Consider the following 13,423-nt stretch of genomic DNA (forward strand, 5'->3'; position numbering starts at 1 on the left):
TCGGTATATTTGTATGTATTGTACGCTCTATGATAGATACTTGTCACAGTCGTTACAGTGTGTCACAGGGGCTACACGTGTATATATATCTATATATACCTTGGGGAGTTTTGCTGATGGGACCGAACCACGGAGAACCGGACCAAAAGTTCGGTTCGAACCGTGGTTCTGGACCGGACCACGGCAGCACTACTACAATAAGACCGACAATTCCCCTGCATACATTGTTTCTATGTGTTCGTTGAAACACCACTTATGTTGACTTTGAGGCTGATTGCTATTTTATCTTAGATCTCAATCCCTGCATCAAGGATGAGTATTTCAATGTTGCATGGACCGAAGATGGCCAATGACAAGCCCTCGCTGTTATGGAAAAAGTGGTATGTGTTGACTTCTGTGAAAACATCAGATCTAATCACGATTTTTAGTTCGATAAGTACTGCCGGAAACACTGCGCGGAAATCGCTACTACTAGTAACAATCGTATACCAACAACAGAGCCCGGTAGCTCTGAGTCGAGCAATGGTTTTGGCAGTTTGATGAGCAGGGTTACTGAAGGTCGGTGTGCCCGCGAAAAGCTCATCACTAAGGATTCTCGCACAGAACTCAAATCTTACATCGAGGAGCCACTCGTCGTCAATGACTCACGGGCATCTCCAGAGCACCAGGCAGAGCATATCTTCGAGTGGTGGAAGGCCAATGTCACGCGATACCCGATTCTCAGCCACATGGCCCTTGACTACCTCCCTATTCAAGGCTCCTCTGTGCCTTGCGAGCGTGCATTTTCGGATGCTGGGCTGACAGATACCAAACGCCATGCACGTTTACTTCCAGCAAACTTTGGTGACATTCAAATTGTAAAGAATAAGTACAAGAAGGAGCGGAGGCATCGCGAAGCTGAGATGGAAGCCAAGGAAGCTGCACGGAGACAACGTTGGCTCGACGACGCTGTCAATGAAGTGCAGTTGGGTGTGAAGTAGCTCTAATACCTATTTTTTCAATTTTGGTAGTAGAAAAAGTTCGAACCGGTTCGCACCTGAACAGCACCATATAGGACCGGTTCTTGACCGAACCGTTGGCTAATGTTCGTGTTCGATGGCCTTGAGATATCATGAACAGGTTCGTGTTCGGGTTCGGGCTGTCATACCTTGAACCGGTCCTGAACCGCACCCCGGCAACTTTACTCTTCGCATCCGAGTTACAAACTTCCATTTTCATTTCCTTTTACGATCTTACCTTGTGCTCACACTTCACAACCCCTTTCTTGGACCGAGTATTTTCACCTCACCATATGCTCTTCATGCCGATTCCGGCCTAGTTAACCATTTGAAAACGTATATATATACCGCGCATGTACATTCATCCCGATAGCAAAATCTTACAGTGAGATCCCCGCTCCAAGTACGACCGAAAAGCCTCTCGAAAGTCCTCGTCTCTAGTCCTAGACCAATCCCTCTTCGTGTTACCTACTAACGCGTCTCATTTCTATCTCGTTTCGATCACAATTCCCTACCGAACTCACACTCAGCCTTACAAGACCAACCAGTGGTGTTGGTCACTTTTCGCCCCCGCATAATTGACCACAAACTGCCAGATTGATTTACCAGACGCTTATGGTAATGAGCTAGTATGGCTGCTAGATTCTCTGAAAGGCGGACCCTTGAGGAAACTTCAACCCCAGCGGAATCCAAAAGACCCACTCCGAAGCACGGATTTGAGGGACATGAGGGGGATATATGGAGTTTCGTCTTCTTGCACGACAACGTCCACATTGTGAGTGGTTCGCAGGATGGCACGATGCGGAAGTGGAATTGCAATACGGGACTTCTTGTTGGAGAAACCATGGGAAGAGGAAGGTGGAAGCATATATTCACTGGCGCTTTCACCGGACGGGAAGATGATTGCATGCGGGAGGGAGGATGGAAGTGTTCAGCGATGGAACACTGAAGGAGAGATGATGGAAGACGTTTGGACAGGTCATAGCAATGGGGTGTGGTCGCTCTCATGGTGTCCCAGCAGAGGCCATTTAGCCAGCGGGTCCAACAATGGAAGAATCCTCATTCGAGAAGCAAAAACCGGAAAAGTCGAAGTGGGTCCGATCAAGACGAAGCAAAAGGGGGTGCTTACACTTGCATATTCACCTTCAGGAGATAGAATTGCATCAGGCGGGTATGCTGCATTTTGCATCTGGGACCCGAAGACCGGCGAGCTTGTTGTCGGCCCCATCGAAGACCTGGGATATTGGGTGTTGTCGTTGGTGTGGTCTTTGGACAGCAGCAAAATCTATTCTGCTTCTGACGAATTCGCACGTGTTTTCGACAGCACCTCAGGCGAACTACTCCATCGCTTCGAGCATGGCAGATTCTTGTATTCCATCACACTTTCACCCAACAACAATGTCCTTGCATGCGTGGGCATTGGTAGTGTCACACAGTTATGGGACACAGAGTCACATCAACCACTCGGTCAACCATTTCAGCAGGAGCGCCAAGACCTTTACTATGTGTCGTTCTCTCGAGATGGAACACACCTGGCATATGGTGGAGGGAAGAAAATCACTCTCTGGATGGTCAAAGACAATATAGCTCCTGAGCTCGCAGCTCCCACACTTCAACAGGATCACAGTCAAGGCACACAGCAGGACACTCGACCTGAACCCCTATCATCCGCTTGCCTTGACGTCGGTATTCTCATGTTTCATTGCCTTTCTTGCCTTGCTCACAGGACTTGTCACAGGCTGATGCTACGGGGGGTGATGGTATCATCGAGGACGCGCACGATGATCCATACAACAACTTTTTTGAGGTAAAACTCTTTATCATGCAACGAGGCTGGTACTGACGGTAATCATTCGCAGTCTCCCGAACCATCTCCTTTGGCATCATCTGGCCCCCGTCTCCACAACCTATTCTCAGCTCACCACTTCCGGAACATCATCTCTCGACATCGCCCTCCAGCAAACAAGTCCACTCCAGAACAGTGCAACAAGCGCAGTTTCTTTGCACGTCGTCTTCATCAAAACCCGCCTGTGCATCCCACGCCAAACCAACCGATACCTGGAGGGAAGGTTCGAGCAGGAGAAGATCCCGAGGAAAGCGACCAGGCAAGTTATTTCTTGGCTTTCACACTATCACTTAATCATGATTGGACCATCAGTGTTCTGCGACTGCTATGCTCGACGCGAGCAAAGCAAACAAAGACGAAGATGACGAACCTCCCACTGATGCGCACACCCCACCACCCGATGATCCTACTTCCCCCGCCGAGCTCGACAGCGAAGACAATCGCATTAGCTGGAAATGGCTGACACTCGGTCGGTGGAAGAATCCACCGTCTGCCACAATGGCTCCAATGAGGAGATACAAACCCTCTCCCGAGGTTGTCGATGTATATGCTGTCCGCGGGTTCCAGGTAACGTTCAGTCCATCTTGTCTACAATTCTGTTCGTGCTGAAGATGGGAACGACAGAGACTCGTCGCAATGAAGCGGGTCCGCAAGACAAAGGCATCGGCAGCTACGAGCGGTGCTACTCCCGCCGCAGAATACGTCAGTACCTCATCACAAGCGGGTCCATCGTCGCAAGTAGTCTTTGCCACTGCAACACACGCGAGTAGCTCTTCACAGGCGGGTCCATCATCGCAAGTTGTCTCTGTACAGGCAATATCGTCATCGCAAGGTATAACTGTACACGGAGCTCAACATCCGCAAGACACTGCAGGTTCATCATCACACGCTTCCCCATCACATGTCGTCACTTATCACACCGAGCATGCCAGCTCAGGACTCGGACTCAAGCATAGAAGGCAGCTGCAACAGATTCCTCGACAGAATATGTTTCCCTTGCGGACACTACCACGATGATTAGGGCGGTGTTAACTGGACTTTTATGTATGCTTTGCTTGTACGTTCCTTCGTAGAGGTCCTTTTACTTCCGCTCACAACTCATAGTAACTGCATTCATCACTTTACATTCTCGTATGTGTAGCCTCGTAGCTACATTCACCGGTGGTATCGACATTAGGTTATTCCCCTGTTCACATGCTTTCTTCCGTGGCAACCTAACCATGGTCAGCTGTAATGCAAGTGACGCCTAACTCTCAGAAACGTTGTTTGGATCCAAGGGCTTTGACCAAACAACGATGGACAACTTCTAGATCTCAAGCTTCAAGTTTCAAGCTCAAGCGCTCAAGTTTGATCTCCCCAAGACGGTCTACATTATTCTCTATTGTTCTACGTCAGGTTTCGAGATAATGTTTTCGATCCTATCACCACTCGAAGGTTGTTTTTTCCACCGACCATCCCAACAGGTATACGCAGAGCATCTACGTCGTGAAATCGACATAGTGATGAAATTTACGGAACGTTCAAAGCTGGTCGAGAGGACCATCACAATCACACTCGTTCCATACTCGCCTTCCTGGTAATACTCAACCTTGTTTTCTATTTATTCAAACAACCGCTTTGAGCTGAAGGTCAAGTGCAAAGCCAACCACGGTAGGTCGGCATAGTGCAAGGCGTACAAAGATCCAAATAGACAGATGACATTTCAAGTCGGTACAGAATGTAGTCACAAAGATAAACATAAGAGAACATACAGAATGTGATGAATTAGGATATGTTATACCATACTCACTTTCAATTGCAAGGGCGCAGGGATACTCACAGCTGGAAATTTTAGGCGTGATATATGGTACGCCCCGCGTCGGAAATGCAGCATGGGCTGCTCTCTTCGATTCCCTGGTAAGCTCGATTTTCCTCCTCGCTGTGCCTTCCCCGCATCTGGCCATATGGTGAAATACTAAATTACCGGGGTAGAACCCGGACTTCCAAGAATCCAACCGTCCTCGTCTTCTCCTGCTCGGACCTTCACGTCTGGCGTTGATGCTGGTTGGTTGAAGGTGACGGGTGCGGGCGCTGTGGGTGAGTTTGAGTGAGTACGAAATTGCGCTAGGGGCGTTCTTGACCTTGTATCGAGTCAAAATCTGAGTCCTGACGAGTGGGGAGAGGTGGTGACAAACTGTGATGGGGACGTGTGCGATGATAAGCCTCCAGCGGCTTGCGAAGATTAAGTTCCGCTGCCGACTATAGCCTGCGATGATGGGCCCGGCTGTGACGAATCAATGATATGCGCTGTAGCGAGAGGAGCGCTGCACATTACCGCCGTTGTCTGTTTCTTGCGTTTTGGTGTTAATTCGAAAATTCCCTGTTGTCTCCACATCTAATAAGAATAAAAGTTTGCAGAAGATAGAACCGAAGCTCACCTGGAACCCACGCACAGCATATACCTCAATCACCTCGGGACGTTTCTCTGCTGGAGCCATTTCGACGGAATTCCCTCGGGCACGCATTTAATTGTTTCCAGAGATTTCGATTTTCTTCACTGTCGAGCTCGGCAGGGGAAGCGGTATCATCGTGCGGTGGTTTCTGCATGTTGGCAAGAGATTCTTCCCGCTGCTTGCCTTTACGCTTCTTCTGCTACTCATAATCAGTACTAGCGCCCTTGCCTGATAAATGCGAGTTTACCTGGAAAAAATTGTCATATGGATCAATGTGCCTCTCCTGTATGATGCCATCGCCCAAAATGGGGTTGTGGCATCAACCTGCGATGACTCTGTGAGTGAGGTGAAGCAGGCAGTCAAACATGAGAGTGCTGACGTCGAGGCAAGACAATGATAGGGACTTGAGTCGGGTTTTCCGCTAGACCCACTTGCAAGACGGTCCCCGCTGGGAGACCACGACAGCGACCGCACCACCAAACTATGACCCGTCCAAAGGCCTTCGATCATCTGTCCGTTTGTGGTCCATCGCTGAACAATTTCGTCATACCTCCCGCATGCAATTGTCTTCCCGTCCGGCGACAGCACCAGCGCGCATATGCGTCCCCCCATGCCTTCCCGTGGTTCTCCGACAAGAAGTCCTGTGTCGCAATTCCACTTCCGCATCGTGCCGTCCTCCGAAGCACTCACGATGTGGACGTTGTCGTGCAAGAAGACGAAACTCCGTATAGTGTCCTCAGTGTCCCCTAAATGTATGCTTCGGGCTTGATCCTTTGGTTTGCGCAGGGGTTGAAGTTTCCCCGAGCTTTGCAAAAGATTCTGAAGCCATGGCTCGTTACCGTAAGGCATCTGGTGTATCAATCTGGCTCTGATGCGATCAATTATTGGGGAACAGTTAACAAGCACTCACCGGTTGGATCTTCTGGGCTCTCTCTTGGTGGCCAGCTGGCTAGGTGGACGAGTGCTTTATGTGTTGGATGTATGAATCCAATGACACGGCGCTGATCCTCGATTGAGAGGATACAGCATTGTTACTGTTTATATTCGATTAGCTGTGCTTATCTCCACTTGAACCATATCACCGCCAGTCAGGCCAGGAATGAATTGTAAATGATTATGATTAGCAATTCTACTATGTCACGACAGTCATATGTAATACAATGATCAACGTACCAATGTCCCCGCACTCCTCATGCACTCTCAACCAATGCTGGATCAAATACACCCTCCGCACCAACCTCCTCCGCCTTATCATGCCTGATGCTTTCCATGCTTAAAGAAGCATACAGCGCAGATCGACCCAATAGTCATCCGTGTATATCCAGCCGTCTGGTCATCAATCACAACGTGAACGATACGATAGTAACGTATGAAACTTACTGTTGCCCGCCCCATAGACAGGATCACCACTCCCGGAACAGGAACCAGAAACAAGACACACCCACCTCCCCAGTACATCCGGTCTCCGCTCCTGTCTCCACGAATATCCAGCCTGGTGCGAGTAAAAACGTAAGGTTGCTGCTGGGGGCACATGGAGTTAGTTATAAGTTCGAAATGTACCGGTATAAAGAGAAACGCGCACCTCACTTCGCCACCCACCCCACCTATCCCTCGCCCTCATCCACGGCGCACGATCCGGAGGCCTCAAACGTATCTCGCTCCACGTCCCAGTTCCCGCACCAACCAATGTATTCCCAGACGCAGCCCCAACATCAAACCCCGACCCGAAACCCGAACCTGCTCCTGCAGCATCAGGATCATCCTGCGCACCGAACGACGAAGGAGGAAGAAGGCCCCGGAGGCCCCTCTCATTCTCTCACAATTCGACCTCCCACATCACAGCGCCCCAATGTCTGTCTTCGAGTCTGTCGAAGTCGATTCAGGCGGCGGAGCTTCAGTTTGAGGGAAGCGTGTTTGGAACATGTCGTCGCAGACTAAGGTAGTACTCGCGTTACTTCTCTTTATAATACCACCGTTTACTGTAGCTTTGAGCAGGGGTATGATCCGCACTTGCGTGAATGGATGTGTCCATAGAAAAGGTGATACACCTAGGATAAAGAATAGCACGATTAGAGGCAGCACAGGAAGCAAAAGGAGGAAAGAGGAGGGGATGAACGAGGTATGCGTGCATCGGTAGATGAGGCGGCCACGGGTGTGACAGGTGAGAGGAGATCCATCGTAGGCATCAGAATTGCACGACGAGAAATGAACTAAGGTAGAAAGTAACGAAGGAAGAAATGAGACCTACAACGCGCCCATAAGATTTTGAATAGGTTGAAGGTTCGCTTGCCAATCAACGCTGCCCTCCGACAGAGGTGGCGCAATTGGAGCAGGTGGGTTCTTCGTTGACGTTGATTTGGATAGCGAGGGGTTAGAGTACGTTCAGAGCATTATGACTGCTAGTAGAGCATGCAGAAGATGTAACCCTTATATGCGAGGAAAGCAGCCTACAAAAACTCAGTATCAAGCAAGAATGACGAAGGTGGCACGCACACAAGAACGCGTAGGCAGCAATTCAGATGCCAGTATATTTCCACCTGCGTCTCCACATGAACTGTTAGATATAGGATCTGAAGGGCGCTGCTAATTCACCCGTCGATGCTGGCATGCTTTGGGAGAAGTGGAGGGAGATGAGAATCTTGGACGAATTGTTTGTTTGCAGGCCAAGTGCGAAGCGCGCGGTGAGTATTTGATTCTGTTGGACGGTTTTTATTCAGTTACACGACAGTCACAAGCTAATTTGATACATGTCCGACTGTTCAAGAAGCCATCATAAGTGGTGGCCGAACTCACAACGGCACCTACTCTGAGGTGCCGAAGACTACCCAGTGTCGGTATAGTTCATAAGATTTTCCAGAAGATCTGACTCTCACACATCGGGGGTTTCAACATTTTGCTTCTTGCAAGACTTCAATCAAAAGCAGATCTAGACCTGGCTAAAGCATTCCAGACCTAGCCTAAAGCGTTCCAGAGCACTCTAGATTACCTTTCGAATGTAATTACACTGGCGGCAAAAGGTGGTAAAATGTCAGTTTCCCCGCTGTGTCAATGATTGAGTAGAGACTTGAGGGCAGACTCCGGACTCGAATGGATGAGGATGTGTCAGCAACTTGCTTCACAGTCACTAGTGGTGAAGCGCTCGGCGCTAGCGCTGATGTGACTGTCTTAGCAACGATCAGTATACATGTACAGTGAGTACTACTACTAAGTAGTACTAGTGTGCCCCAGTCTCACCCCTTGTGACACGGTTTTACAGAAACTAGAACTCGCCGTATCATACTATAGCTTCCCTCGCAATCTTGCATTCTACGTGTGCATATTCAACCTTATTTACCTGGGTTTTATACTAATGATGAGGCGCATCACAGTGTGACAGTAGCAATACCAGCGTCTTCGCCTGGTTCAGCTCTTCTACTTGATGCACCCTGCGTTCTTGAGAGCCCTCGTGGCAGACAATGTAGAGGGGTGGCAAGAGGCCTTGCAGAGCTGTCCCCCCGGGCATCCTGATCGGTCTGAGTGTCTTGACGCTCTCGCGAATAGCCTTGCGAACAGATTCCAGCAGTGTGGCGTCCCGTCTGACCTCGATGAGTCCATTGAGCTCCATCGTGCTGCACTGAAGCTCCGCCCCCCTGGTCATTTTGAGCGCATCACGTCTCTGAACAATCTTGGCCTCAGCCTTCGAGACAGATTCCAACAGCGGAGTGCCGCATCTGACCTTGATGAGGCTATTGACCTCCATCGGGCTGCACTACAACTTTATCCCCGCGGTCATTCTGATCGATCTATGAGTTACAACAATCTTGCCATCAGCCTTCAAGACAGGTTCCAACAGCGGAGCGACCCGTCTGATCTTCGTGAGGCCATTAAGCTCCATCGGGCTGCATTACGCCTCCGTCCCCCCGACCATTCTCTTCGATGGACATCTCTCCAAAATCTTGGCAATAGCCTTCGAGACAGGTTCCAATGGCGGGATGTCCCGTCTGACCTCGATGAAGCCATCGGGTACCATCGGAATGCACTAGAGCTCTGTCCCCCCGGTCATTCTGGTAGATGCTCGTCTCTCGTCCGTCTTGCCACCAGTCTTGCAGTCAGATTCCGACAGCGGTGCATCCTGTCTGACCTTGATGAGAGCATTGAGCTCCATCGAATGGCAGCGGAGCTCCCTCCCTCTAGACGTGATGAGCGATCCGCATCTTTCGACAATCTTGCCCTCAGCCTTCGAGACAGATTCCACCAGCGGGGTGTCATGTCTGACCTTGATGAGGCCATTGACCTCTATAGGGCTGCACTCCTCCTTCGTCCCCCTGGTCATTCTGACCGATGCCGGTCTCTCAACAATATTGCCATCTGCCTTCAAGACAGATTTAAGCAGCAGGGCGTCCCGTCTGACCTTGACGAGTCCATTGAGCTCCGCCAGGCAGTACTGGGGCTTTGTCCCCCTGGTTATTTTGGTCGATATGAATATCTGAACAATCTTGCCGCCAGCCTTCAGGACGGATTTCACCAGCGGGGCATCATGTCTGACCTTGATAAGGCTATTAACTTCCATCGGGCTGCACTACTCCTCTGTCCCTCTGGTCATTCTGATCGATCTGCGTCTCTTGTCAATCTTGCCACTAGCCTTAGAGTCAGGTTCCAGCAGCAGGGCGTCTCATCTGACCTTGATGAGGCAATTGAGCTCCAGCAGGAGGCACTGGAGCTCTGTCCCCCGATTCATTCTGGTCGATCCGCAATTCTGAACAATCTTGCCATCAGCCTTTTTGACAGATTTCACCAGCGGGGCATCATGTCTGACCTTGATGAGGCCATTAACCTCCATCAGGCTGCACTACTCCTCTGTCCCTCTGGTCATTCTGAACGATCCACTGTCTCTCAACAGTCTTGCTGTCAGCCTTTGGGACAGATTTCACCAGCGGGGCATCATGTCTGACCTTGATGAGGCCATTAGCCTCCATCGTGCTGCACTTCCCCTTTGTCCACCTGGGCATTCTGGTAGATCCACATGTCTCAATGGTCTTGCAAATAGCCTTCTGGGCAGGTTTGAACAGCAGGGCATTCTGTCTGACCTTGACGAGGCTATTGAGCACCATAAAGCTGCACTACTCCTCCATCCCCCTGGTCATTCTGATCGATCTGCATCTCTTATCAATCTTGCCACCAGCCTTGGAGTCAGGCTCCAGCAGCAGGGCGTCCCATCTGACCTTAATAAGACAATTGAGCTCCAGCAGGGGGCACTGGAGCTCTGTCCCCCGATTCATTCTGGTCGATCCACAATTCTGAACAATCTTGCCATCAGCCTTTTGGACAGATTTCACCAGCGGGGCATCATGTCTGACCTTGATGAGACCATTAACCTCCATCAGGGCTGCACTACTACTCCGTCCCTCTGGTCATTCTGATCGATCCATGTCTCTCGACAATCTTGCTGTCAGCCTTCAAGTCAGATTCCAGCAGCAGGGTGTCTCATCTGACCTTGATGAGGCCATCGAGCTCCAGCGGGCTGCGCTCCTCCTTCGTCCCCCTGGTCATTCTGATCGATGCACATCTCTCGACAATCTTGCCCTCAGCCTTCAAGGCAGACACATCCTGTCTGACATTAAGGAGGCCATTGAACTCCATCAAGCTGCACTGGAGCTCCGTCCCCCAGGTCATTCTGATCGATCCATGTCTCTGAACAATCTTGCCCTCAGCCTTCGGTACAGATTACTGCTGAAGGATACCCTGTGTGACCTTGATGAGCCAATCAAGCTCCATCGGGCTGCACTACTCCTCCGTCCCCCTGGTCATTCTCTGCGATCCGTCTCTCTCTTCAATCTTGCCATCACCCTTCAGGACAGATTTCACCAGCAGAGCATCCTGTCGGACCTTGATGAGGCCATTGACCTCCATCGGGCTGCGCTGGAACTCCGTCCCCCCTTTAATTCTGATCGATCTGCGTCTCTCGACGATCTTGCTCGCGCCCTTGTGGACAGATTCCAGCAGCGGGGCGTCCTGTCCGACCAGGATGAAGCTTTTGAGCTGTATTTGCAACTCCCCCAACTACCACATGCAGCATATCATCGCAATCTTAATGCTGCCAAGTCATGGGCAGACTCCGCTGAGAAGGTAAACCATGACTCTGCATTGGTTGCCTATCAGACGGCATTGAAATTCCTGGATCACCATGTCCTTCTTTTCTCATCTTCTTCACGTGATTTCAATGCCGTGAGGAGGGCCACTCATTCTCTCGCCGTGGATGCTTTCTCATGCAGTGTTCGTCAGTGGTGCTCTGATGACTGCTGTGGAACTGGTGGAGCAAGGCCGTGCAGTATTCTGGACCCAATTGGCACGGTTCCGCACACCACTCGACGACCTTCACGCGTCAGGTGACACCAGCGCAGTGTTGGCGGACGAGTTCAAGCAGCTCAGCTTATCATCTTCGTAACGCGTTCGATCAGTCTGCTGAAGATCATTCCTCGCAAATCCGGCAACTAACCATGCAATGGGATGATGTCGTCTCACGCATCCGCAACCTGCCCGACTTTTCTCATTTCCTCCTACATCCACTGTTCCCTGACCTCCAGAAGGCGGCAGAAGATGGTCCAGTCATCATCGTCAATGCTAGTCAGTACAGCTGTGATGCGTTGATTATCTTGAGCGCACAAGATCCTGTCCACGTTCCACTTGATTATCGCACGGGCTGAAGTCTCGAGTTGTCTTCCGAGTTTCAAGTCCCTCACAAAGGAATTTGGTTCTTCTGATCATCGATACAAGCTTATCAGCATCCTCCGCAAGATTTGGAGCGATGTTGTTGACCCTGTGGTCCAAACTCTTAGGGAGTTAAATGTTCACCCTGGCTCACGTATCTGGTGGTGTCCTACCGCTGAGTTCATGCTGCTTCCGCTTCATGCAGCAGGACCTTATGAGAAGAAGGGAGATGATTTGTCGGGCATTTACACCTCCTCTTACACCCCAACTTTAGCGACTCTTATCCGGGCGAGACAGCAAATCTCTCAAGATGCGTCCATGCAACATTTTGTTGCCATTGGTCAAGCGATTCCGGAAAGAATGAAGGAACTCCAATATGTTGCTTCTGAGGTAGCCGTCGTCACTCAGCGTCTTGCGTCCGTCGTCCCCTTCACATCGCTCGAGGATAGCGATGCAACAGTCCAGGGTGCACTCAATGCACTAAACGAGGCTCAGTGGCTCCACCTAGCCTGCCACGGAATCCCGGATCCAATGCAACCATTCAATTCTTCCTTTGCGATGCGCGATGGGCCTTTGATGATCAAGGATATCATCCGATCTCACTGCCAAAATCCAGAGTTTGCATTCTTATCGGCCTGCCACACTACCTCGGGCGATGTAATTAGTCACGACGAGTTGATCCATCTCGCTGCGGCTATGCAATTCTCCGGATTTCGCAGTGTCATTGGTTCTATGTGGTCTGTCGACGGCAAGGTTGCACTGCAGATCGTGTCTGCTTTTTACAGCAACATGGTTGATGATTCAGGGAGATTGGACTGCAAACGGGCTGCGGTAGCGTTGCACAAGGCTGTGAAGTCGTTGCGCAAGAAGATTCCACTGGAACAGCAGATCGTGTTCGTTCATATAGGTGTCTAATTTGAGACCCATTATGACATATCACATTTGTTGTAAGTATTCCATACCTTGTCGGCATACTACATGCTTACACTACATCTAGAGATCGTTCGACCGCTCTCGTTGACAGTCCAGACGAGCGGGCCTCAGATTCTGGGATGCCGAACAATATTCATACCTCCCTCGACTGCATGCCATGCCCAATGCTACCGACTCGAAAGTCGGGGCCAATGGTGCTAGCACACAACTTTCCTGCCTGAATGTCTCACTTATCTAATTTCCCTGTCTACGCTCTCATGGTCTTGTTGCTTCTATTCACTGCTTGTTACGCACTTGGTTTTACCCTCTACCGTTCTGTATGCGGCAAGTGATACTTAGTATGAATTAGTTCTCTAGCCTCAAACTTCCGACTGTTTTATTCGAAGTCCTAAAACTACGAGTACGAGGGTTAAGGAGGGGTTTCTCGAGGCGGGAAGTGATTGCAGACGGATCGTGTCTGGCGGAATTTTTACATAGTCAAACGTGTTGACATCATCTACCTATCCAATCTTCCTATGTAGAAACTA

The 13,423-nt window shown here is 50.2% G+C and overlaps 3 protein-coding genes across 3 annotated transcripts; all 3 read left to right on the top strand.

Moving 5' to 3' along the window:
* Nucleotides 1-1,897: 1,897 nt before the first annotated feature.
* EDB91DRAFT_1151602 (WD40-repeat-containing domain protein) lies at nt 1,898-3,880 on the top strand (the record flags this gene model as incomplete). Its single annotated transcript, XM_041319440.1, has 7 exons — nt 1,898-2,540; nt 2,577-2,680; nt 2,737-2,805; nt 2,858-3,103; nt 3,157-3,442; nt 3,515-3,750; nt 3,782-3,880. 7 exons carry the CDS (start codon nt 1,898-1,900, stop codon nt 3,863-3,865), a joined length of 1,668 nt encoding a protein of 555 aa, XP_041173871.1. The 3' UTR covers nt 3,866-3,880.
* Nucleotides 3,881-6,331: 2,451 nt separating this feature from the next.
* Nucleotides 6,332-7,221, top strand: EDB91DRAFT_672081 (uncharacterized protein). Its single transcript, XM_041328043.1, has 2 exons — nt 6,332-6,643; nt 6,698-7,221. Exons 1-2 carry the CDS (start codon nt 6,537-6,539, stop codon nt 7,212-7,214), a joined length of 624 nt encoding a protein of 207 aa, XP_041173872.1. The 5' UTR covers nt 6,332-6,536; the 3' UTR covers nt 7,215-7,221.
* An 887-nt stretch (nt 7,222-8,108) lies between these two features.
* EDB91DRAFT_1338319 (CHAT domain-containing protein) lies at nt 8,109-13,117 on the top strand (the record flags this gene model as incomplete). The annotated part of the gene is made up of 11 exons (XM_041325618.1): nt 8,109-8,293; nt 8,351-8,467; nt 8,562-8,586; nt 8,656-10,154; nt 10,180-10,665; nt 10,709-11,381; nt 11,415-11,466; nt 11,528-11,641; nt 11,724-11,879; nt 11,914-12,856; nt 12,916-13,117. The coding sequence occupies exons 2-11, from the start codon at nt 8,364-8,366 to the stop codon at nt 13,115-13,117; spliced, it is 4,254 nt and encodes a 1,417-aa protein (XP_041173873.1). The 5' UTR covers nt 8,109-8,293; nt 8,351-8,363.
* Nucleotides 13,118-13,423: the final 306 nt, after the last annotated feature.

This window comes from Suillus paluster (genome assembly GCF_016628075.1).
Source record: "Suillus paluster strain FC165 chromosome Unknown EDB91scaffold_58, whole genome shotgun sequence".
NCBI lineage: Eukaryota > Fungi > Basidiomycota > Agaricomycetes > Boletales > Suillaceae > Suillus > Suillus paluster.

Coding starts and splice junctions, on each gene's coding strand:
- EDB91DRAFT_672081 (XM_041328043.1), top strand. CDS start 6,537: ATGCTTTCCATGCTTAAAGAAGCATACAGCGCAGATCGACCCAATAGT. Junction 6,644..6,697: donor GTGAACGATACGATAGTAAC/GTATGAAACTTA, acceptor CTCCCGGAACAG/GAACCAGAAACAAGACACAC.